At 40.8% G+C, this 26,121-nt stretch overlaps 1 protein-coding gene across 1 annotated transcript in view; it reads left to right on the forward strand.

The window, feature by feature from the left end:
* LOC139759415 (cytochrome P450 2J3-like) overlaps window positions 1–26,121 on the forward strand; it is a 150,468-nt gene that overhangs the window by 23,243 nt on the left and 101,104 nt on the right. The window contains 1 exon segment of the mRNA XM_071681507.1: window positions 23,396–23,509. Coding sequence (XP_071537608.1) covers window positions 23,401–23,509 — 109 coding nt within the window. The 5' untranslated portion in view covers window positions 23,396–23,400.

The raw sequence follows: 26,121 nt of genomic DNA on the forward strand, positions 1-26,121 counted from the left end.
CACATTCAAGAAATCTTCAAAATACTCACTCCATCTCCTTCTCACATCACCACTACTTGTTATCACCTCCCCATTAGCGCCCTTTACTGAAGTTCCCATTTTCTCCGTTGTCTTACGCACTTTATTTACCTACTTCCAGAACATCTTTTTATTCTCCCTAAAATCTAATGATACTCTCTCACCCCAACTCTCATTTGCCCTCTTTTTCACCTCTTGCACCTTTCTCTTGACCTCCTGTCTCTTTCTTTTATACGTCTCCCACTCAACTGCATTTTTTCCCTGCAAAAATCGTCCAAATGTCTCTCCCTTCTCTTTCACTAATAATCTTACTTCTTCATCCCACCACTCACTACCCTTTCTAATCAACCCACCTCCCACGCTTCTCATGCCACAAGCATCTTTTGCGCACTCCATCACTGATTCCCTAAATACATCCCATTCCTCCCCCACTCCCCTTACTTCCATTGTTCTCACCTTTTTCCATTCTGTACTCAGTCTCTCCTGGTACTTCCTCACACAAGTCTCCTTCCCAAGCTCACTTACTCTCACCACCCTCTTCACCCCAACATTCACTCTTCTTTTCTGAAAACCCATACAAATCTTCACCTTCGCCTCCACAAGATAATGATCAGACATCCCTCCAGTTGCACCTCTCAGCACATTAACATCCAAAAGTCTCTCTTTCGCACGCCTGTCAATTAACACGTAATCCAATAACGCTCTCTGGCCATCTCTCCTACTTACATACGTATACTTATGTATATCTCGCTTTTTAAACCATGTATTCCCAATCACCAGTCTTTTTTTAGCGCATAAATCTACAAGCTCTTCACCATTTCCATTTACAGCACTGAACACCCCATGTATGCCAATTATTCCCTCAACTGCCACATTACTCACCTTTGCATTCAAATCACCCATCACTATAACCCGGTCTCGTGCATCAAAACCACTAACACACTCATTCAGCTGCTCCCAAAACACTTGCCTCTCATGATCTTTCCTCCCATGCCCAGGTGCATATGCACCAATAATCACCCATCTCTCTCCATTAACTTTCAGTTTTACCCATATTAATCGAGAATTTACTTTCTTACATTCTATCACATGCTCCCACAACTCCTGTTTCAGGAGTACTGCTACTCCTTCCCTTGCCCTTGTCCTCTCACTAACCCCTGACTTTACTCCCAAGACATTCACAAACCACTCTTCCCCTTTACCCTTGAGCTTCGTTTCACTCAGAGCCAACACATCCAGGTTCCTTTCCTCAAACATACTACCTATCTCTCCTTTTTTCACATCTTGGTTACATCCACACACATTTAGACACCCTAATCTGAGTCTACGATGGAGGATGAGCACTCCCCGCGTGACTCCTTCTGTTTCCCATTTTTTAGAAAGTTAAAGTAGAAGGAGGGGAGGATTTCTGGCCCCCCGCTCCCGTCCCCTCTTGTCGCCTTCTATATATATATATATATATATATATATATATATATATATATATATATATATATATATATATATATATATATATATATCTTTCTTTTTTCTTTTAAACTATTCGCCATTTCCCGCGTTAGCGAGGTAGCGCTAAGAACAGAGGACTGGGCCTTTTTTGGAATATCCTCAACTGGCCCCCTCTGTTCCTTCTTTTGGAAAATTTAAAAAAAAGAACGAGAGGGGAGGATTTCCAGCCCCCCGCTCCCTCCCCTTTTAGTCGCCTTCTACGACACGCAGGGAATACGTGGGAAGTATTCTTAATCCCCTATCCCCAGGGATAAATATATATATATATATATAAGACAAGGGAGCAAATGGGAACTTCAGTGAAGGGCGTAAATGGGGAGGTGATAACAAGTAGTGGTGATGTGAGAAGGAGATGGAATGAGTATTTTGAAGGTTTGTTGAATGTGTCTGATGACAGAGTGGCAGATATAGGGTGTTTTGGTCGAGGTGGTGTGCAAAGTGAGAGGGTTAGGGAAAATGATTTGGTAAACAGAGAAGAGGTAGTAAAAGCTTTGCGGAAGATGAAAGCCGGCAAGACAGCAGGTTTGGATGGTATTGCAGTGGAATTTATTAAAAAAGGGGGTGACTGTATTGTTGACTGGTTGGTAAGGTTATTTAATGTATGTATGACTCATGGTGAGGTGCCTGAGGATTGGCGGAATGCGTGCATAGTGCCATTGTACAAAGGCAAAGGGGATAAGAGTGAGTGCTCAAATTACAGAGGTATAAGTTTGTTGAGTATTCCTGGTAAATTATATGGGAGGGTATTGATTGAGAGGGTGAAGGCATGTACAGAGCATCAGATTGGGGAAGAGCAGTGCGGTTTCAGAAGTGGTAGAGGATGTGTGGATCAGGTGTTTGCTTTGAAGAATGTATGTGAGAAATACTTAGAAAAGCAAATGGATTTGTATATAGCATTTATGGATCTGGAGAAGGCATATGATAGAGTTGATAGAGATGCTCTGTGGAAGGTATTAAGAATATATGGTGTGGGAGGCAAGTTGTTAGAAGCAGTGAAAAGTTTTTATCGAGGATGTAAGGCATGTGTACGTGTAGGAAGAGAGGAAAGTGATTGGTTCTCAGTGAATGTAGGTTTGCGGCAGGGGTGTGTGATGTCTCCATGGTTGTTTAATTTGTTTATGGATGGGGTTGTTAGGGAGGTAAATGCAAGAGTCCTGGAAAGAGGGGCAAGTATGAAGTCTGTTGGGGATGAGAGAGCTTGGGAAGTGAGTCAGTTGTTGTTCGCTGATGATACAGCGCTGGTGGCTGATTCATGTGAGAAACTGCAGAAGCTGGTGACTGAGTTTGGTAAAGTGTGTGGAAGAAGAAAGTTAAGAGTAAATGTGAATAAGAGCAAGGTTATTAGGTACAGTAGGGTTGAGGGTCAAGTCAATTGGGAGGTGAGTTTGAATGGAGAAAAACTGGAGGAAGTGAAGTGTTTTAGATATCTGGGAGTGGATCTGTCAGCGGATGGAACCATGGAAGCGGAAGTGGATCATAGGGTGGGGGAGGGGGCGAAAATTTTGGGAGCCTTGAAAAATGTGTGGAAGTCGAGAACATTATCTCGGAAAGCAAAAATGGGTATGTTTGAAGGAATAGTGGTTCCAACAATGTTGTATGGTTGCGAGGCGTGGGCTATGGATAGAGTTGTGCGCAGGAGGATGGATGTGCTGGAAATGAGATGTTTGAGGACAATGTGTGGTGTGAGGTGGTTTGATCGAGTAAGTAACGTAAGGGTAAGAGAGATGTGTGGAAATAAAAAGAGTGTGGTTGAGAGAGCAGAAGAGGGTGTTTTGAAATGGTTTGGGCACATGGAGAGAATGAGTGAGGAAAGATTGACCAAGAGGATATATGTGTCGGAGGTGGAGGGAACGAGGAGAAGAGGGAGACCAAATTGGAGGTGGAAAGATGGAGTGAAAAAGATTTTGTGTGATCGGGGCCTGAACATGCAGGAGGGTGTAAGGAGGGCAAGGAATAGAGTGAATTGGAGCGATGTGGTATACAGGGGTTGACGTGCTGTCAGTGGAGTGAATCAAGGCATGTGAGGCGTCTGGGGTGGACCATGGAAAGCTGTGTAGGTATGTATATTTGCGTGTGTGGACATGTGTATGTACATGTGTATGGGGGGGGGGGGGGTTGGCCCATTTCTTTCGTCTGTTTCCTTGCGCTACCTCGCAAACGCGGGAGACAGCGACAAAGTATAAAAAAAAAAAAAAATATATATATATATATATATATATATATATATATATATATATATATATATATATATATATATATATATATATATATATATATATATATATATATATATGAATTGCACCAGGGCATGTGAAGCGTCTGGGGTAAACCATGGAAAGTTGTGTGGGGCCTGGATGTGGAAAGGGAGCTGTGGTTTCGGTGCATTATTACATGACAGCTAGAGACTGAGTTTGAACGAATGTGGCCTTTGGTGTCTTTTCCTAGCGCTACCTCGCACATATGAGGGGGGAGGGGGTTGTTATTCCATGTGTGGCGAGGTGGCGATGGGAACAAATAAAAGCAGACAGTATGAATGATGTACATGTGTATATATGTATATGTCTGTGTGTGTATATATATGTGCACATTGAGATGTATAGGTATGTACATTTGCGTGTGTGGACGTGTATGTACATACATGTGTATGTGGGCGGGTTGGGCCATTCTTTCATCTGTTTCCTTGCGCTACCTCGCTAACGCGGGAGACAGCGACAAAGCAAAATAAATAAATAAATAAGATATATATATATATATATATATATATATATATATATATATATATATATATATATATATATATATATATATATATATATATATATATATATGTATATATATATATTTATATATCACAACTCCCTTTTCACATCCATGTCCCACAGACATTTCCATGTTTGTCCCAGACGCCTCACATGCCCTGATTTAATCCATTGATAGCACATCGACTCCGGTATACCACATTGTTCCAATTCACTCTATTCCTTGCACGCCTCTCACCCTCCTGCATGTTCAGGCCCAGATTGCTTAAATCTTTCTCACTCCATACTTCCACCTCCAATTTGGTCTCCAGCTTCTCTTTGTTCCCTTCACCTCTGACGCATAAGTCCTCTTTGTCAATCTTTCGTCACTTACTCTCCCTATGTGTCCCAACAATTGTAACACACCCTCTACTGCTCCTTCAACCACACGCTTTTTAGTACCACTCTTTTTATTTCAATTTGTAAAAGGGGAAACAGGAGTCAAGCGGGGTGTGCTCATCCTCCTCGAATGCTCAGACTGAGGTGTCTGAATGTGTGTGGATGTAGCCAATATGAGAAGAAAGGAGTGATAGGTAGTATGTTCGAAAATAAAGGAACCTGAATGTTCTGGCTCTGAGTGAAACGAAGGTCAAAATTGGTTTGGGAATGTCAGTGGAATAAATTCAGGGACTGGTGAGAGAACAAGAGCTAAGGAAGGAGCAGCGCTACTTCTGAAGTAGGAGTTATGGTAGTGTGATTGAGTGTAAGAAAGTGAATTCTAAATTGATGCGGTTAAAACTAAAGGTGGATGGAGAGAGATAGTTGTTTATTGGTGCTTATGCACCTGTTCATGAGAAGTAAGTGTTTTGGTTGCAAATGGGTGAGTATTTCAGAGGCTTTAATGCACGAGACCGGGTTGTAGTGATGGATGATCTAAATGCAAAGGTGACTCATGTGGCAGTTGAGAGTATAATTGGTGTATATGGAGTATTCAGTATTGTGAATGGAAATGGTGACGAGCTTGTGGATTTGTGTGCTGAATAAAGATTGGAAATATCTGGTTTAGAATGAGAAATATAGATAACTATGCGTATGTAAGTAGGAGAGATAGTCAAAGGGCATTATTGGATTACGTTTTAATTGATATCCGTATAAAAGAGAGACTTTTGGATGTTAATTTTCTTAGAGGGGCAGCTGAAGTGATGTCTGATCACTATCTTGTGGAGGCGAAGGTGAGGATTTGCAGAGGTTTTCAAAAAATAAGAGAGAATGTTTGGGAGAAGAAAGTGGTAACAGTAAGTGCGCTTGGAAAGGAGACTTGTAAAAGGAAGTACCATGAGAGCTTAAGTGTAAAACCGCAAAAGGTGAGAACAAATTACGTGAGTGGAGTGGGTGAGGAATGTGATATATTTAGGGATGCAGTGTTGGCATGTGAAAAAGATGCATGTGGCACGAGAAAGGTGGGAGGTGGGCAGATTAGAAAGGGTAGTAATGGTGGGATGAAGAAGTAAAGTTGATAGTGAAAGAGAAAAGTGAGGAGTTTGGACGATACCTGTTAGGAAGGAATGAAATTGACTGGGAGATGCATAAAAAGAAAACTGCAGGAGGTCAAGAGATAGGTGGAAGGGTTGAAAAAGATTGCAAATGAAAGTTGGGGTGAGAGAGTATCATTAAACTTCAGTGAGAATAGAAAGATGTTTTGGAAAGAGGCGATAACGTGTGTTAGACAAGAAAACAAGTGGGAACACCGGTGAATCGAGCAAGTGGGGAAGTAATAACAGGTAGTGATGAAGTGAGAAGGAGATGGAGTGAGTATTTTGAAGGTTTGCTGAATTTGTTTCATGATATGAGTGGCAGATATAGGGTGTTTTGGTCGGAGTAGTGTGCGAAGTGAGAAGGGATAATGGTTTGATTAAGAGAGAAAAGGCAGTTTCTAAATGCCTTGCAGAAGATGAAATCTGGCAAGGCGGAGTGTTTAGACTGTATTGCAGTAGAATCATATATATACATATATGTATATTAGAAAGGATCACAATTTTGCGCGAGATGAAGTATAGTCCTATGAGTCCACGGGGAAAATGAAAAACGATAGATTCCAAAGTGCACTTTCGTGTAATAATCACATTATCAGGGGAGGCACAAGAGAGAAATATAACAGTCAGTTGATATACAACGAAGAAACGTAGCTAGGACGCCATTTGGTAAACATGCGATTGTCCAAGACAGACGACGAGCGTATCATAAACTATTATGTGGAAAAGAAGGTGAAAAATAGAGTAATTTAGATAATGATGAAATTAATATCTGTAAGGGTTTAGTGTATGCCAGTTTGTCAAAACCAATGGAACCTAGTTGTCCTAAAAGATTTATAAGAGCTATTAACACATTGAAAAAGACAATGATATACATATTACTAAAGCAGATAAGGCTAACACTGTTGTGATTATTGACAAAGGTAATTATTTATCTAAAATGAATGATCTTTTGAATGATGACTCAACATATTCTAAACTCAGTAAGAATCCCCCAGAAGCAGTTAATTCTCATTTCAATAAAGAAATGAAGTTGTTGTTGAAAGGTAATGGTTCTCTCATCATAGGTTTGTCATCTTCGTCCCCTTCATTGACAAATATGTATGGACTTATCAAAACACAAACATAATTTTCCAGCAAGACTTATACTGAATTCAGTATGCTCCATCATATATGAAATGTCAAAATAGTTAGTTTCTTTATTAAGCCCTTTAGGGGGTAAAATATCTAATATCATGAACAATGTAGATTTAGTTAACAAGCTTAACAATATCAATGTTAATTTTGATTTCAAACTTGATAGCTTTGAAGTTTCGTCACTTTTCACTAAGGTTCCAGTTGATGACCTTTTAGAATATCTATTTGATGTCATGGATGATATTCATTTACCTGTTTTAAAGTCTGTTTTCACTGAATTGATAAAATTGTGTATAAAAGACTGTGCATTTCAATTCATTGGAGATCATTATGCTCAAAAATTTGGCATGGCAATGGATAACCCTCTTTCACCTGTGCTAAGTAATCTTTATATGGAGTTTTTTGAAAGAAAATACTAAAGGATATCTTACCTTCTAATGCAATTTGGTTTAGGTATATAGATGATGTTCTTCGTGTTTGGCCAACAAATGAAAATTTACAAAATTTTCTCCCCTTACTTATCAATTTAGTACCTTCCATCAAATTAACTTAAGAAAGCGAAAATAATGATATGTTGCCATTTTTAGATTGCATGATCCATCGGCAAGGAAACAAGTTTAAGTTTAGCATATACAGAAAACCTACCAATGTGTGCTCATATATCCATTATTACTCATTTCAACATGACAGAGTTAAATTATCTTCATTTCAATCCATGTTCCGTAGGGCATTACGTATTTGCAGTCCAGAGTACATTGATGATGAATTTGAGAAGATATATTCTATTGGATTTAAGTTAAAGTACCCTAGATCTTTCATTGATGAATCCTTTAAGTTAGCAAAGAAATGATTTTATAGAGTTGAGCCCAAATCTTCCATTGACACCAAGAATCTTTTGATTCCCCCTTTCGATAATAATCTTGCTTTGCTTCCCATGTTGATTAAATCCTTTGATGTAAATGCTGCCTTGGGCAACAATAATACTATAAAGAATATATTAATGAGGAACTCAACAGAAAACTCTCCTGGGTGCATCTATAAAGTGCCATGTAGAAGTTGTGGTGGGTTTTATGTTGGGCAGACTAGTAAGGATCTTTCTGTTAGACTTAAGCAACATAAATATAGTATAAGAACGGACAAGAATCAAATGCCTTGTTTAATCACTTTAAAAACTATGATCATTTTATTGACTGGAGCAATGCCACCTCAGTTATTAACTTTAACTCCAGTACCACGAGAAATATTATTGAATCTTCTATTATCAAGTAAAAAGAGAATTATAATCTTCATATTAGTGATGGTCTATATAAATTGGATAATTTTATTCTTGATAAAATTTGTAAACAATTCACCTTCTTGTCCACATAATAGTTTATGGTAGGCTCGTTGTCTGTCTGGGACAATCATATATTTACCAAATGGCGTCCTAGCTACGTCTCTTCGTTATATATCAACTGACTCTTATATTTCTCTCTTGTGTCTCCCTGATGATGTGATTATTCCACGAAAGTGCACTTGGGAATTTATTGTGTTTCATTTTCCCCGTGGACTTATACGAATATATATATATATCTTTTTTTTTTTTTTTGCTTTGTCGCTGTCTCCCGCGTTTGCGAGGTAGCGCAAGGAAACAGACGAAAGAAATGGCCCAACCCACCCCCATACACAAGCCTTGATTCAATCCACTGACAGCACGTCAACCCCGGTATACCACATCGCTCCAATTCACTCTATTCTTTGCCCTCCTTTCACCCTCCTGCATGTTCAGGCCCCGATCACACAAAATCTTTTTCACTCCATCTTTCCACCTCCAATTTGGTCTCCCTCTTCTCCTCGTTCCCTCCACCTCCGACACATATATCCTCTTGGTCAATCTTTCCTCACTCATTCTCTCCATGTGACCAAACCATTTCAAAACACCCTCTTCTGCTCTCTCAACCACGCTCTTTTTATTTCCACACATCTCTCTTACCCTTACGTTACTTACTCGATCAAACCACCTCACACCACACATTGTCCTCAAACATCTCATTTCCAGCACATCCATCCTCCTGCGCACAACTCTATCCATAGTCCACGCCTCGCAACCATACAACATTGTTGGAACCACCATTCCCTCAAACATACCCATTTTTGCTTTCCGAGATAATGTTCTCGACTTCCACACATTCTTCAAGGCTCCCAGAATTTTCGCCCCCTCCCCCACCCTATGATCCACTTCCGCTTCCATGGTTCCATCCGCTGCCAGATCCACTCCCAGATATCTAAAACACTTCACTTCCTCCAGTTTTTCTCCATTCAAACTCACCTCCCAATTGAATTGACCCTCAACCCTACTGTACCTAATAACCTTGCTCTTATTCACATTTACTCTTAACTTTCTTCTTTCACACACTTTACCAAACTCAGTCACCAGCTTCTGCAGTTTCTCACATGAATCAGCCACCAGCGCTGTATCATCAGCGAACAACAACTGACTCACTTCCCAAGCTCTCTCATCCCCAACAGACTTCATACTTGCCCCTCTTTCCAAAACTCTTGCATTCACCTCCCTAACAACCCCATCCATAAACAAATTAAACAACCATGGAGACATCACACACCCCTGCCGCAAACCTACATTCACTGAGAACCAATCACTTTCCTCTCTTCCTACACGTACACATGCCTTACATCCTCGATAAAAACTTTTCACTGCTTCTAACAACTTACCTCCCACACCATATATTCTTAATACCTTCCACAGAGCATCTCTATCAACTCTATCATATGCCTTCTCCAGATCCATAAATGCTACATACAAATCCATTTGCTTTTCTAAGTATTTCTCACATACATTCTTCAAAGCAAACACCTGATCCACACATCCTCTACCACTTCTGAAACCACACTGCTCTTCCCCAATCTGATGCTCTGTACATGCCTTCACCCTCTCAATCAATACCCTCCCATATAATTTGCCAGGAATACTCAACAAACTTATACCTCTGTAATTTGAGCACTCACTCTTATCCCCTTTGCCTTTGTACAATGGCACTATGCACGCATTCCGCCAATCCTCAGGCACCTCACCGTGAGTCATACATACATTAAATAACCTTACCAACCAGTCAACAATACAGTCACCCCCTTTTTTATATATATATATATATATATTTCTTTCTTTCTTTTAAACTATTCGCCATTTCCCGCGTTAGCGAGGTAGCATTAAGAACAGAGGACTGGGCCTTTGAGGGAATACCCTCACCTGGCCCATTTCTCTGTTCCTTTTGGAAAAAAAAAAAAAAAAACGAGAGGGGAGGATTTCCAGCCCCCCGCTCCCTCCCCTTTTAGTCGCCTTCTACGACACGCAGGGAATACGTGGGAAGTATTCTTGATCCCCTATCCCCAGGGATATATATATATATATATATATATATATATATATATATATATATATATATATATATATATATATATATATATATATATATTCTTAATCCCCTATCCCCAGGGATATATATATATATATATATATATATATATATATATATATATATATATATATATATATATATATATATATATATATATATATATATATACAGGGTGTTAAAAAACGATAGGTACAAAATTTGACAGTAGACAGGGACATCCAAAGCAAACACTTTTTCAAGAATACCAAAAATTACAAAACTAGTTAGTTTTCGAGATACTGAGCTTTAAAGTTTTAACTTGACACCTATTCACAAGCATTTTCGTTTCTAACAGATGATATAGTGAAAAATGAAACAAATATTGTGTAGACAGATGTATTATCGATCACAATCTACAATAGCTGTTCGAAGTGTCTGCCTTCTGCTTCAATGCAGACCTGACACCTCCTCTGAAAGGACTGCAGGACACGAGACAACATTCTTGGATCTTCTGCAGTGATTTCTTGATTAGACAAATGTGCCATGTTGTCACCACGACGTGCAACGGTGAACTAATTCGTAAACACCGAGTGTTGCCACACCTTAATCAACCGAGTGTTGCCAGATTGTAAGATAATATTACATTTAAAGTTTACAGTTCAGACATACCAAAGTTAAAACTTTAAAGCTCGGTATCTCGAAAACTAACTAGTTTTGCAATTTTTGGTATTCTTGAAAAAATGTTTGCTTTGGGTGTCCCTGTCTACTGTCAAATTTTGTACCTATCGTTTTTTAACACCCTGTATATACCTGGGGATAGGGGAGAAAAAATACTTCCCACGCATTCCTCACGTGTCGTAGAAGGCGACTAAAGCGGACCGTAGCGGGGGCTAGAAACCCTCCCCTCCTTGTATTTCAACTTTCTAAAATGGGAAACAGAAGGAGTCACGCGGGGAGTGCTCTTCCTTCTTGATGGCTTAGGCTGGGGTGTCTAAATGTGTGTGGATGTAAACAAGATGAGAAAAAAGGAGAGATAAGTAGTATCTTTGAGGAAAGGAACCTGGAGGTTCTTGCTCTGAGAGAAACGAAGCTCAAGGATAAAATGGAAGTGTGGTTTGGGAATGTCTTGAGAGCAAAGTAAGGAATTGATGAGAGGACAAGAGGAAGGAGTAGCACTACTCCTGAAATAGGAGTGGTGGGAGTATGTGATAGAGTGTAAGAAAGTAAACTCTGGATTGATATGGGTAAAACTGAAAGTAGATGGAGAGAGATGGGTGGTTATTGGTGCATACCCACCTGGGCATGAGAAAAAACATCATGAGAGGCAAATGTTTTGGGAGCTGCTGAGTGAGTGTGTTAGTAGTTTTGATGTATGAGACCAGGTTATAGTGATGGGTGATTTGAATGCAAAGGTGAGTAATGTGGCAGTTGAGGGAACAATTGGTTTACATGGGGTGTTCAGTGTTGTAAATGAAAATGGTGAAGAGCTTGTAGATTTGTGCGCTGAAAAAGAACTGGTGATTGGGAATACCTGGTTTAAAAAGAGATCTATACACAAGTATACGAATGTAAGTAGGAGCGTTGGACAAATAGCATTATTGGATTACGTGTTAATTGATAGGCGCGCGAAAGAGAGACTTTTGGATGTTAATGTGCTGAGAGGTGCAACTGGAGGGATGTCTGATCATTATCTTGTGGAGGCGAAGGTGAAGATTTGAGGAGGTTTTCAGAAAAGAAGAGAGAATGTTGGTGTAAAGAGAGTGGTGAGAGTAAGTGAGCATGGGAAGGAGACTTGTGTGAGAGAGTACCAGGAGAGACTGAGCACAGAATGGAAAAAGGTGAGAACAAAGGACGTAAGGGGAGTGGGGGAGGAATGGGATGTATATAGGGAAGCAGTGATGGCTTGCGGAAAAGATGATTGTGGCATGATAAGCGTGGGAGGTGGGCAGATCAGAAAGGGTAGTGAGTGGTGGGATGAAGAAGTAAGATTGTTAGTAGAAGAGAAGGGATAGGTATTTGGACGAGTTTTGCAGAGGAATAAGGGAAATGAGTGGGAGATGTATAAAAGAAAGAGGCAGGAGGTCAAGAAAAAGGTGCAAGAGGTGAAAAAGAGGGCAAACGAAAGTTGGGGTGAGAGAGTATCATTAAATCTTAGGGAGAATAAGAAGATGTGTTGGAAGGAGGTAAGTAAAGTGCGTAAGAAAAGGGAACAAATGGGAACATCAGTGAACGGGGCTAATGGGGAGGTGATAACAAGTAGTGGTGATGTGAGAAAGAAATGGCGTGAGTATTTTGAAGGTTTGTTGAATACGTTTGATGATAGAGTGGCAGATATAGGGTGTTTTGGTCGAGGTGGTGTGCAAAGCGAGAGGGTTAGGAAGAATGATTTGGTAAACAGAGAAGAGGAAGTAAAAGCTTTGCGGTAGATGAAAGCCGGCAAGACAGCGGGTTTGGATGGTATTGCAGTGGAATTTATTAAAAAGGGGGTGACTGTGTTCTCGACTGGTTGGTAAGGTTATTATATGTATGTATGACTCATGGTGAGGTGCCTGAGGATTGGCGGAATTCTTGCATAGTGACATTGTAGATAAGCAAAGCGGATAAACGTGAGTGCTCAAATTACAGAGGTATAAGTTTGTTGAGTATTCCTGGGAAATTATATGGGAGGGTATTGATTGAGAGGGTGAAGGCATGTATAGAGCATCAGATTGGGGAAGAGCAATGTCGTTTCAGAAGTGGTAGAAGATGTGGATCAGGTGTTTGCTTTGAAGAATGTGTGTGAGAAATGCTTAGAAAAGAAAATGGATTTGTATGTAGCATTTAAGGATCTGGAGAGGGAATATGACAGAGTTGATAGAGATGATCTGTGGAAGGTATTAAGAGTATATGGTGTGGGAGGAAAGCTGTCAGCAGTGCAAAGTTTTTATCGAGGATGTAAGGCATGTTTACGAGTAGGAAGAGAGGAAAGTGATTTGTTCTCAGTGAATGTTGGTTTGCGGCAGTGGTGCGTGATGTTTCCAATGTTGTTTAATTTGTTTATGAATGGGGTTGTTAGGGAGGTGAATGCAAGAGTTTTGGATAGAGGGCCAAGTATGCAGTCTCTTGTGGATGAGAGAGCTTGGGAAGTGAGTCAGTGATACAGCGCTGGTGGCTGATTCGTGTGAGAAACTGCAGAAGCTGGTGACTAGTTTGGTAAAGTGTGTGAAGGAAGAAAGCTGTGAGTAAATGTGAAAAAGAGCAAGGTTATTAGGTACAGTAGAGTTGAGTGATAAGCAATTGGGAGGTAAGTGTGAATGGAGAGAAACTGGAGGAAGTAAAGTGTTTCAGATATCTGGGAGTGGATGTGGCAGCGGATGGAACCATAGAAGCGGAAGTGATTCATAGGGTGGAGGAGGGGGCGAAAGTTCTGGGAGCGTTGAAAAATGTGTGGAAGGGGAGAACGTTATATCGGAAAGTAAAAATGGATATGTTTGAAGGAATAGTGGTTCCAACAATGTTATATGGTTGCGAGGCATTGGCTGTTGATAGAGTTGTGCGGAGGAAGGTTGGTGTGCTGGAAATGAGATGTTTGAAGACAATATGTGGTGTGAGGTGGTTTAATCGGGTAAGTAATGAAAGGTTAAGAGACATGTGTGGTAATAAATAGAGTGTGTTTGAGAAAGTAGAAGAGGGTGTTTTGAAATTGTTTGGTTACATAGAGAGACTGAGCGAAGAAAGATTGAGAAAGAGGATATATGCTAAAGGTGGAGGGAACGAGGAGAAGTGGGAGACCAAATTGGAGGTGGAAAGATGGAGTGAAAAAGATTTTGAGTGATGGGGGCCTGAACCTGCAGGAGGGTGAAAGGCGTGCAAGGAATAGAGTGAATTGGAACGATGAGGTATACCGGGTCGACTTGCGGTCAATGGATTAACCAGGGCATGTAAAGCGTCTAGGGTAAGCCATGGAAAGTTCTGTGGGGCCTGGATGTGGAAAGGGAGCTGTGGTTTCGGTGCATTATACATGACAGCTAGAGACTGAGTGTGAACGAATGTGGCCTTTGTTGTCTTTTCCTAGCTCTATCTCGTGCGTGCGCAGGGGTTGGGGGTGCCATTTCATGTGTGGCGGGGTGGCGACGAGAATGGTTGAGGGCAGCAAGTATGAATATGTACTTGTGTATGTATATATATTTGTCTTTATGTATATGTATCTATACTTTGAAATGTATAGTTACGTATTTGTGTGTGTGTGGACGTGTATGTATGTACATGTGTATGTGGGTGGGTTGGGCCATTCTTTCGTCTGTTTCTTTGCGCTACCTGGCTAACGCGGGAGACAGCGACAAGTATATATATATATATATATATATATATATATATATATATATATATATATATATATATATATATATATATATATATATATATATATATTATATGCATTATTACATGACAGCTAGAGACTGAGTGTGAACGAATGGGGCCTTTGTTGTCTTTTCCTAGCGCTACCTCGCACACATGATGGGGGAGGGGGTTGTTATTACATGTGTGGCGGGATGGCGATGGGAATGAATAAAGGCAGATAGTATGAATTATGTACACGTGTATAGATGTATATGTCTGTGTGTGTATATACATGTATACATTGAGATGTATAGGTATGTATATTTGCGTGTGTGGACGTGTTTGTATATACATGTGTATGTGGGTGGGTTGGGCCATTCTTTCGTCTGTTTCCTTGCGCTATCTCGCTAACGCGGGAGACAGCGACAAAGCAAAATAATATTATGATAAGACATATATATGTGTATATATATATATATATATATATATATATATATATATATATATATATATATATATATATATATATATTTTTTTTTTTTTTTTTTTTTTTTATACTTTGTCGCTGTCTCCCGCGTTTGCGAGGTAGCGCAAGGAAACAGACGAAAGAAATGGCCCAACCCCCCCCATACACATGTACATACACACGTCCACACACGCAAATATACATACCTACACAGCTTTCCATGGTTTACCCCAGACGCTTCACATGCCTTGATTCAATCCACTGACAGCACGTCAACCCCTGTATACCACATCGCTCCAATTCACTCTATTCCTTGCCCTCCTTTCACCCTCCTGCATGTTCAGGCCCCGATCACACAAAATCCTTTTCACTCCATCTTTCCACCTCCAATTTGGTCTCCCTCTTCTCCTCGTTCCCTCCACCTCCGACACATATATCCTCTTGGTCAATCTTTCCTCACTCATTCTCTCCATGTGCCCAAACCATTTCAAAACACCCTCTTCTGCTCTCTCAACCACGCTCTTTTTATTTCCACACATCTCTCTTACCCTTACGTTACTTACTCGATCAAACCACCTCACACCACACATTGTCCTCAAACATCTCATTTCCAGCACATCCATCCTCCTACGCACAACTCTATCCATAGCCCACGCCTCGCAACCATACAACATTGTTGGAACTACTATTCCTTCAAACATACCCATTTTTGCTTTCCGGGATAATGTTCTCGACTTCCACACATTTTTCAAGGCTCCCAAAATTTTCGCCCCCTCCCCCACCCTATGATCCACTTCCGCTTCCATGGTTCCATCCGCTGACAGATCCACTCCCAGATATCTAAAACACTTCACTTCCTCCAGCCTCTCACCATTCAAACTCACCTCCCAATTGACTTGACCCTCAACCCTACTGTACCTAATAACCTTGCTCTTATTGACATTTACTCTTAACTTTCTTCTTCCACACACTTTACCAAACTCCGTCACCAGCTTCTGCAGTTTCTCACATGAATCCGCCACCAGCGCTGTATCATCAGCGAACAACAACTGACTCACTTCCCAAGCTCTCTCATCCCCAACAGACTTCATACTTGCCCCTCTTTCCAAAACTCTTGCATTTACCTCCCTAACAACCCCATCCATAAACAAATTAAACAACCATGGAGACATCACACACCCCTGCCGCAAACCTACATTCACTGAGAACCAATCACTTTCCTCTCTTCCTACACGTACACATGCCTTACATCCTCGATAAAAACTTTTCACTGCTTCTAACAACTTGCCTCCCACACCATATATTCTTAATACCTTCCACAGAGCATCTCTATCAACTCTATCATATGCCTTCTCCAGATCCATAAATGCTACATACAAATCCATTTGCTTTTCTAAGTATTTCTCACATACATTCTTCAAAGCAAACACCTGATCCACACATCCTCTACCACTTCTGAAACCACACTGCTCTTCCCCAATCTGATGCTCTGTACATGCCTTCACCCTCTCAATCAATACCCTCCCATATAATTTACCAGGAATACTCAACAAACTTATACCTCTGTAATTTGAGCACTCACTCTTATCCCCTTTGCCTTTGTACAATGGCACTATGCAAGCATTCCGCCAATCCTCAGGCACCTCACCATGAGTCATACATACATTAAATAACCTTACCAACCAGTCAACAATACAGTCACCCCCTTTTTTAATAAATTCCACTGCAATACCATCCAAACCTGCTGCCTTGCCGGCTTTCATCTTCCGCAAAGCTTTTACTACCTCTTCTCTGTTTACCAAATCATTTTCCCTAACCCTCTCACTTTGCACACCACCTCGACCCAAACACCCTATATCTGCCACTCTGTCATCAGACACATTCAACAAACCTTCAAAATACTCATTCCATCTCCTTCTCACATCACCACTACTTGTTATCACCTCCCCATTTACGCCCTTCACTGAAGTTCCCATTTGCTCCCTTGTCTTACGCACCCTATTTACCTCCTTCCAATTTTGCGCGTGGTCAAGATATTCCTATGGGTCCACGGGGAAAATGAAACACGAAAAGTTCCCAAGTGCACTTTCGTGTAAAAATCACATCATCAGGGGAGACACAAGAGAGAAATATAACAATCAGTATATCAACTGACTGTTATATTTCTCCCTTGTGTCTCCCCTGATGATGTGATTATTACAAGAAAGTGCACTTGGGAACTTTTCGTGTTTCATTTTCCCCGTGGACTCATAGGAATATATATATATATATATATATATATATATATATATATATATATATATATATATATATATATATATATATATATATATATATATATATATATATATATGTATATATATATATATATTTATTTATTCATTTTGCTTTGTCGCTGTCTCCCGCGTTTGCGAGGTAGCGCAAGGAAACAGACGAAAGAAATGGCCCAACCCACCCCCATGCACCTGTATATACATACACGTCCACACACGCAAATATATATACCTATACATCTCAATGTACACATATATATACACACACAGACATATACACATACACATGTACATAATTCATACTGTCTGCCTTTACTTATTCCCATCGACACCTCGCCACACGTGGAATAACATCCCCCTCCCTCCTCATGTGTGCGAGGTAGCGCTAGGAAAAGACAACAAAGGCTCCATTCGTTCACACTCAGTCTCTAGCTGTCATGTAATAATGCAAGAAAATACAGCTCCCTTTCCACATCCAGGCCCCACAGAACGTTCCATGGTTTACCTCAGACGCTTCACATGCCCTGATTCAATCCACTGACAGCGCGTCGACCCCGGTATAACACATCGATCCAATTCACTCTATTCCTTGCACGCCTTCAACCCTCCTGCATGTTCTGGCCCCGATCACTCAAAATCTTTTTCACTCAATCTTTCCACCTCCAATTTGGTCTCCCACTTCTCCTCGTTCCCTCCACCTCTGACACATATATCCTCTTGGTCAATCTTTCCTCACTCATTCTCTCCATGTGCCCAAACCATTTTAAAACACCCTCTTCTGCTCTCTCAACCACGCTCTTTTTATTTCCACACATCTCTCTTACCCTTACACTACTTACTCGAACAAACCACCTCACACCACATATTGTCCTCAAACATCTCATTTCCAGCACATCCACCCTCCTGCGCACAACTCTATCCATAGCCCACGCCTTGCAACCATACAACATTGTTGGAACCACTATTCCTTCAAACATACCCATTTTTGCTTTCCAAGATAATGTTCTCGACTTCCAAACATTCTTCAAGGCTCCCAGAAGTTTCGCCCCCTCCCCCACCCTATGATTCACTTGCGCTTCCATGGTTCCATCCGCTGCCAGATCCACTCCCAGATATCTAAAACACTTTACTTCCTCCAGTTTTTCTCCATTCAAACTTACCTCCCAATTGACTTGACCCTCAACCCTACTGTACCTAATAACCTTGCTCTTATTCACATTTACTCTTAACTTTCTTCTTTCACACACTTTACCAAACTCATTCACCAGCTTCTGCAGTTTCTCACATGAATCAGCCACCAGCGCTGTATCATCAGCGAACAACAACTGACTCACTTCCCAAGCTCTCTCATCCACAACAGACTGCATACTTGCCCCTCTTTCCAAAACTCTCGCATTCACCTCCCTAACAACCCCATCCATAAACAAATTAAACGACCATGGAGACATCACACACCCTTGCCGCAAACCGACATTCACTGAGAACCAATCACTTTCCTCTCTTCCTACACGTACACATGCCTTACATCCTCGATAAAAACTTTTCACTGCTTCTAACAACTTGCCTCCCACACCATATATTCTTAATACCTTCCACAGAGCATCTCTATCAACTCTATCATATGCCTTCTCCAGATCCATAAATGCTACATACAAATCCATTTGCTTTTCTAAGTATTTCTCACATACATTCTTCAAAGCAAACACCTGATCCACACATCCTCTACCACTTCTGTAACCACACTACTCTTCCCCAATCTGATGCTCTGTACATGACTTCACCCTCTCAATCAATACCCTCCCATATGATTTACCAGGAATACTCAACAAACTTATACCTCTTTAATTTGAGCACTCACTTTTATCCCCTTTGCCTTTGTATAATGGCACTATGCACGTATTCCGCCTATCCTCAGGCACCTCACCATGAATCATACATTAAATAACCTTACTAACCAGTCAACAATACAGTCACCCCTTTTTTAATGAATTCCACCGCATTACCATCCAAACCTGCTGCCTTGCCGGCTTTCATCTTCCGCAAAGCTTTTACTACCTCTTCTCTGTTTATCAAATCATTTTCCCTGACCCTCTCCCTTTGCACACCACCTAGACCACAACACCCTATATCTTCCACTCTATCATCAAACACATTCAACAACCTTTAAAATACTCACTCCATCTCCTTCTCACATCACCACTACTTGTTATCACCTCCCCATTTACCTCCTTCACTGAAGTTCCCATTTGCTCCCTTGTGTTACGCACTTTATTTACCTCCTTCTAGAACATCTTTTTATTCTCCCTAAAATTTAATGATACTCTCTCACCCCAACTCTCATTTGCCCCTTTTCACCTGTTGCAGCTTCTCTTGACCTCTTCCCTCTTTCTTTTATACATCTCCAAGTCATTTGTACTATCTCCCCGCAAAAATCGTCCAATTGCCTCTCTCTTCTCTCTCACTAACAATCTTACTTCTTCACCCACCACTCACTATCCTTTCTATTCTGCCCCCCTCACACCTTTCTCATGCCACAGGCATCTTTTGCGCAAGCCACCACTGCTTCCCTAAATGCATCCCATTCCTCCCCCTCTCCCCTTACGCCATTTGCTCTCACCTTTTTCTTTTCTGCACTCAGTCTCTCCTGGTACTTCCTCACACAATTCTCCTTTCCAAGTTCACTTACTCTAACCAATCTCTTCACCCCAACATTCTCTCTTCTTTTCTGAATCCTCTACATATCTTCAATTTCGCGTCCACAAGATAATGATCATACATCCCTTCAGTTGCATCTCCTACCACATTAACCTCCAAAAGTCATTCTTTCGCGCGCCTATCAATTAACACGCAATCCAATAACGCTCTCTGGCCATCTCTCCTACTTACATACTTATACTTATGTATATCTCTCTTTCTAACCCAGGTATTCCCAATCACCAGTCCTTTTTCATCACAGAAATCAACAAGCACTTCATCATTTCTACTTACAACACTGAACACCCTATGTACACCAGTTATGCCCTCAACCGCCACATTATTCACCTTTGCATTCAAATCACCCATCAGTATAACCCGGTCTCGTGCCTCAAAACTGCTGACACACTTACTCAGCTGTTCACAAAACACTTGCCTCTCATGATCTTCCTTCTCAAGGCCAGGTACATGGGCACCAATAATCACCCATCTCTCTCCATTCACTTTCAGTTTAACACATATCAATCTAGAGTTTATTTTCTTACACTCTATCACATGCTCCCAGAACTGTTTCAGGAGCAGTGCTACTCCTTCCTCTGCTCTTGTCCTCTCACCAACCCCTGACTTTACCCTCAAGACATTTGCAAACCAATCTTCCGTTTTACCCTTGAGCTTCGTTTGATCCAGCGCCAAAACATCAAGGTACCTTTCCTCATTAATACTTCCTATCTCTCCTTTTTCTCATCTTGGTTGAATGCACACACATTTAGATACCCCAATCTGAGCCTTCGAGGAGGATGAACACTCCCCGCGTGACTCTTGTTTCCCCTTTTAGAAAGTTAAGATACAAGGAGGAGAGGGTTTCTAGTCCCTCGCTCCCGTAAGAGAGATATTTGGTAATAAAAAGAGTCGGTTGAGAGAGCAGGAGAGGGTGTATTGAAATGGTTTGGTCACATGGAGAGAATGAGTGAAGAAAGGTTGACAAAGAGGATATAGGTGTAAGAGATGGAGGAAACAAGGAGAAGCGGGAGACCAAATTGGAAGCGGAAGGATGGAGTGGAAAAAATTTTGAGGGATCGGGACCTGAACATACAGGAGGAAGGTGAAAAGCGTGTACGGAATGAAGTAGATTGGAACGATGTGGTATCCTGCACTGAAAATCTTTTTCCTTAAATCCTTTAGTGTACAGTTTTGTCTCCTCCTTTTCCTTGTCCACTTCAGTCGTGACATAAATACCGTCTTTCCTATCCTGTCCTCACTCATTCTTTTGATAAGTCCAAATAATCTCAACACACCCTCTTCAGCTCTCCGAACCAACTTTCCACATTAACACCCTTTAATGACTTACTAGGTCAAAACACAACATATCACATATTGTTCTCAAACATTTGATTTCCAACACACACACCCTCCTCCGCACATTCTCATCTAAAGCCCATGTCTCGAGTCTATCTATTATTAATGGGACGACTTTAATTCCAAAACTACCCACCTCTGCTCTCCCACGTAACTACATTTCTTCCTCCAAATTTTCTCCATTCTATCTCACCTCAACTAACCTGTCCATCTTCACTAATGCTCTTTCATCAGCAGACAACAACTGCTTCATTTTCCAGGCTCCCCTCATCCCCTACAGACTGCATACTCGCCCGTCTCTCCAAAACCCTCAACGCCCCACCCATAAACAGCTTAAGCAGCAATGGTGACATCTCACACCCCTGCCACCGACTCAGCTTCATCTTGAGCAACTCACCCTACTCTCTACCTACTCGCAAACATGCTTTACTGTCTTAAAGAAGACTTCTCATTATTTTTGTAGTTTTCTTCTCACGTCATATATGGGGAAGACCTTTCACAAAGCCTATCGCAGTATCACGCTATCATATGCTTTCTCAGATTCATGAATGCCACATGCAGATCAAACTGTTTCTTCAGTATATCTTTCACACATTCTTTAGAGCAAACACTTAATCTACACATCCTTTTCCTAAAACCACATTGTTCCTCCCAACTGTGATGTTCTGTACATACATTCAGCCTCTCAGTCATACTTTCCCATACTACTTTCCAGGTACACTTAACAAACCAATGGTTCTGTAGTTCGAAAACTCATCTTTTTTATCCTTTCAATTACACAATGGCACTATACATATATTCCGCCTACCCTCAGAAACCTGACCATGATCCATAACTATTTTGAAAATCTTACTTGACTGATCAACAGCATATTTGTCCCCGCTTTTAAAGAACTAGAACTGCAGTACCATCCATTCCAACCACCTTGCCACATTTTATCTTACGCAAGGCTTTCACCTCTTCTCTCCTCACCAAAGCATACCGCCCCGACCCAAACATTTTACATCTGCCACCCTTTCATCAAACACATACAAGAATCATTCAATATTGTCACTCCCCATTAGCCCCTTCCCTTATGTGTTCATTTGTTCTCTTGTTTTTCTCACTCCCCATTAGCCCCTTCCCTTATGTGTTCATTTGTTCTCTTGTTTTTCTCATACTGTTAACTCCCTAAAGAATCTCATTCTTCCTGAAGTTTAGTTACTCTCTCACCCTAATTCAATTGCCGTCTTTTTCAGTTCCTCAACCTTGCTGCTTTTTCTCTTACAACTTCTAATCATTATCACCCCTCCCCTGTAAGCATCGCTCATACTCCTATCTTTTCTTTTTCATTTGTAGCTTTAATTCGCCATCCCACCACTCACTACCCTTTATCACCTGCCTACCTACCACCTAACGCATGTTACACACTTCTCTCGCACATGCCTCCAATGTCTCTTTAAAGATTTCCTCATCCATACCCCTTTGCTCTACCCCTTCCTTAGCTTTTGCTCTCAGACCAACCCCTGATTTTACCTCTAAGACATTCTCAATTCATTCTTTCCCTTTGACTTTGAAGTTTGTTTCACTCAGAGCCAGAACATCTAAGTTAATTTCTTCTCATCTTTGTTACATCCACACACATCTAAACACTCCAGCCTGAGCCTTCGAGGAGGATGAACTTTTTTTGGCACGGTTTTATTTTTTAATATTTTAGACACTGAAGTACAAGAAATATATAGTGTTAATGAGGTGGCCCGGATTGTGGCCCGGATCAGGGAGGTCATTGGCTCATTCCGACATGAAATATGAATATATGTTAAATGGAAATATGAATCTCTAGTGAAATATATATTACATCCAAGTATATGGACTTAGAACACTGAATAACGACTTTGCTTAAGAAAAATATAATGAACGTGATATCTCACTACAACTGTAGATCAAAATCATTAAAGATGTTTTCTCTTATTCTCAGGCACGATGATCTGGGCGGCAGAGAACCTGTACTGGGCCGTCATTCTCCTGGTGGCGCTTGGTAGTTTGTTGTTCCTCTTTACCCAGGGTGGCAGACCCAAGAACTTCCCACCAGGTAAGACACACAAACACACACACACACACACACACACACACACACACACACACACACACACACACACACACAAACCAGGTCTGTATTATCTGCACTATCACAATTGTGTATTTTCAGCCTAAAGGCTGCCTACAATATATACACATTTATCTATTCATTTATTTTCAAACACAAACGAGTAAAACAACAAACATACAAATACATCCAGGCATAAGTATACGATTCTTCGGATATGTAAGTTAAGTTAGGCAGAGAGTGTTCAACCTAAGTTACGTTAATTTTCCTTTCATAGAATATCAAAACTTATACAGATATTTACATTGGATTATGATTAACATCATTGCAATTTCACCTATATAGTATACACATGATGTATCTATTTACTGTCTGTCTGTCTGAATATATATATATATATATATATATATATATATATACATATATATATATATATATATATATATATATATATATATATTTTTTTTTTTTTTTTTTTTTTTTTCAAGCTATTCGCCATTTCCCGCGTTAGCGAGGTAGCGTTAAGAACAGAGAGCTGGGCCATTGAGGGAATATCCTCACCTGGCCCCCTTCTCTGTTCCTTCTTTTGGAAAATTAAAAAAAATTGAGAGGGGAGGATTTCCAGCCCCCCGCTCCCTTCCCTTTTAGTCGCCTTCTACGACACGCAGGGAATACGTGGGAAGTATTCTTTCTCCCCTATCCCCGATCCCCAGGGATATATATATATATATATATATATATATATATATATATATATATATATATATATATATATATATTTTTTTTTATACTATTCGCCATTTCCCGCATTAGCGAGGTAGCATTATGAACAGAGGACTGAGCCTTTAAGGAAATATGCTCACTTGGCCCCCTTCTCTGTTCCTTTCTTTTGGAAAATCAAAAATGAGAGGGGAGGATTTCCAGCCCCCCGCTCCCTATATATATATATATATCCCTGGGGATCGGGGAAAAAGAATACTTCCCACGCATTCCTCACGTGTCGTAGAAGGCGACTAAAGGGGACGGGAGCGGGGGGCCAGAAACCCTCCCCTCCTTGTATTTCAACTTTCTAAAAGGGAAAACAGAAGAAGGAGTCACGCGGGGAGTGCTCATCTTCCTCGAAGGCTCAGATTGGGGTGTCCAAATGTGTGTGGATGTAACCAAGATGAGAAAAAAGGAGAGATAGGTAGTATGTTTGATGAAAGGAACCTGGATGTTTTGGCTCTGAGTGAAAAGAAGCTCAAAGGTAAAGGGGAAGAGTGGTTTTGGAATGTCTTGGGAGTAAAGTCAGGGGTTAGTGAGAGGACAAGAGCAAGGGAAGGAGTAGCACTACTCCTGAAACAGGAGTTGTGGGAGTATGTGATGGATTATAAGAAAGTAAATTCTAAATTGATATGGGTAAAACTGAAAGTTGATGGGAGAAAGATATGTGATTATTGGTGCATATGCACCTGGGCATGAGAAGAAAGATCATGAGGGGTAAGTGTTTTGATGCACAAGACCGGGTTATAGTGATGGGTGATTTGAATGCAAAGGTGAGTAATGTGGCAGTTGAGGGAATAATTGGTATACATGGGGTGTTCAGTGTTGTAAATGGAAATGGTGAAGAGCTTGTAGATTTATGTGCTGAAAAAGGACTGGTGATTGGGAATACCTGGTATAAAAAGCGAGATATACATAAGTATACGTATGTAAGTAGGAGAGATGGCCAGAGAGCGTTATTGGATTACGTGTTAATTGATAGGCGCGCGAAAGAGAGACTTTTGGATGTTAATGTTCTGAGAGGTGCAACTGGAGGGATGTCTGATCATTATCTTGTGAAGGCGAAGGTGAAGATTTGTATGGGTTTTCAGAAAAGAAGAGAGAATGTTGGGGTGAAGAGAGTGGTGAGAGTAAGTGAGCTTGGGAAGGAGACTTGTGTGAGGAAGTACCAGGAGAGACTGAGTACAGAATGGAAAAAGGTGAGAACAAAGGAGGTAAGGGGAGTGGGGGAGGAATGGAATGTATTTAGGGAAGCAGTGATGGCTTGCGCAAAAGATGCTTGTGGCATGAGAAGCGTGGGAGGTGGGCTGCTTAGAAAGGGTAGTGAGTGGTGTGATGAAGAAGTAAGATCATTAGTGAAAGAGAAGAGAGAGGGATTTGGACGATTTTTGCAGGGAAAAAATGCAAATGAATGGGAGATGTATAAGAGACAGAGGCAGGAGGTCAAGAGAAATGTGCAAGAGGTGAAAAAGAGGGCAAATGAGAGTTGAGGTGAGAGAGTATCATTAGATTTTAGGGAGAATGAAAAGACGTTTTGGAAGGAGGTAAATAAAGTGCGTAAGACAAGGGAGCAAATGGGAACTTCAGTGAAGGGGGCTAATGGGGAGGTGATAACAAGTAGTGGTGATGTGAGAAGGAGATGGAGTGAGTATTTTGAAGGTTTGTTGAATGTGTTTGATGATAGAGTGGAAGATATAGGGTGTTTTGGTCGAGGTAGTGTGCAAAGTGAGAGGGTTAGGGAAAATGATTTAGTAAACAGAGAAGAGGTAGTAAAAGCTTTGAAGAAGATGAAAGCCGGCAAGGCAGCAGGTTTGGATGGTATTGCGGTGGAATTT

Source organism: Panulirus ornatus, chromosome 33 (genome assembly GCF_036320965.1).
Source record: "Panulirus ornatus isolate Po-2019 chromosome 33, ASM3632096v1, whole genome shotgun sequence".
NCBI classification, from domain to species: domain Eukaryota; kingdom Metazoa; phylum Arthropoda; class Malacostraca; order Decapoda; family Palinuridae; genus Panulirus; species Panulirus ornatus.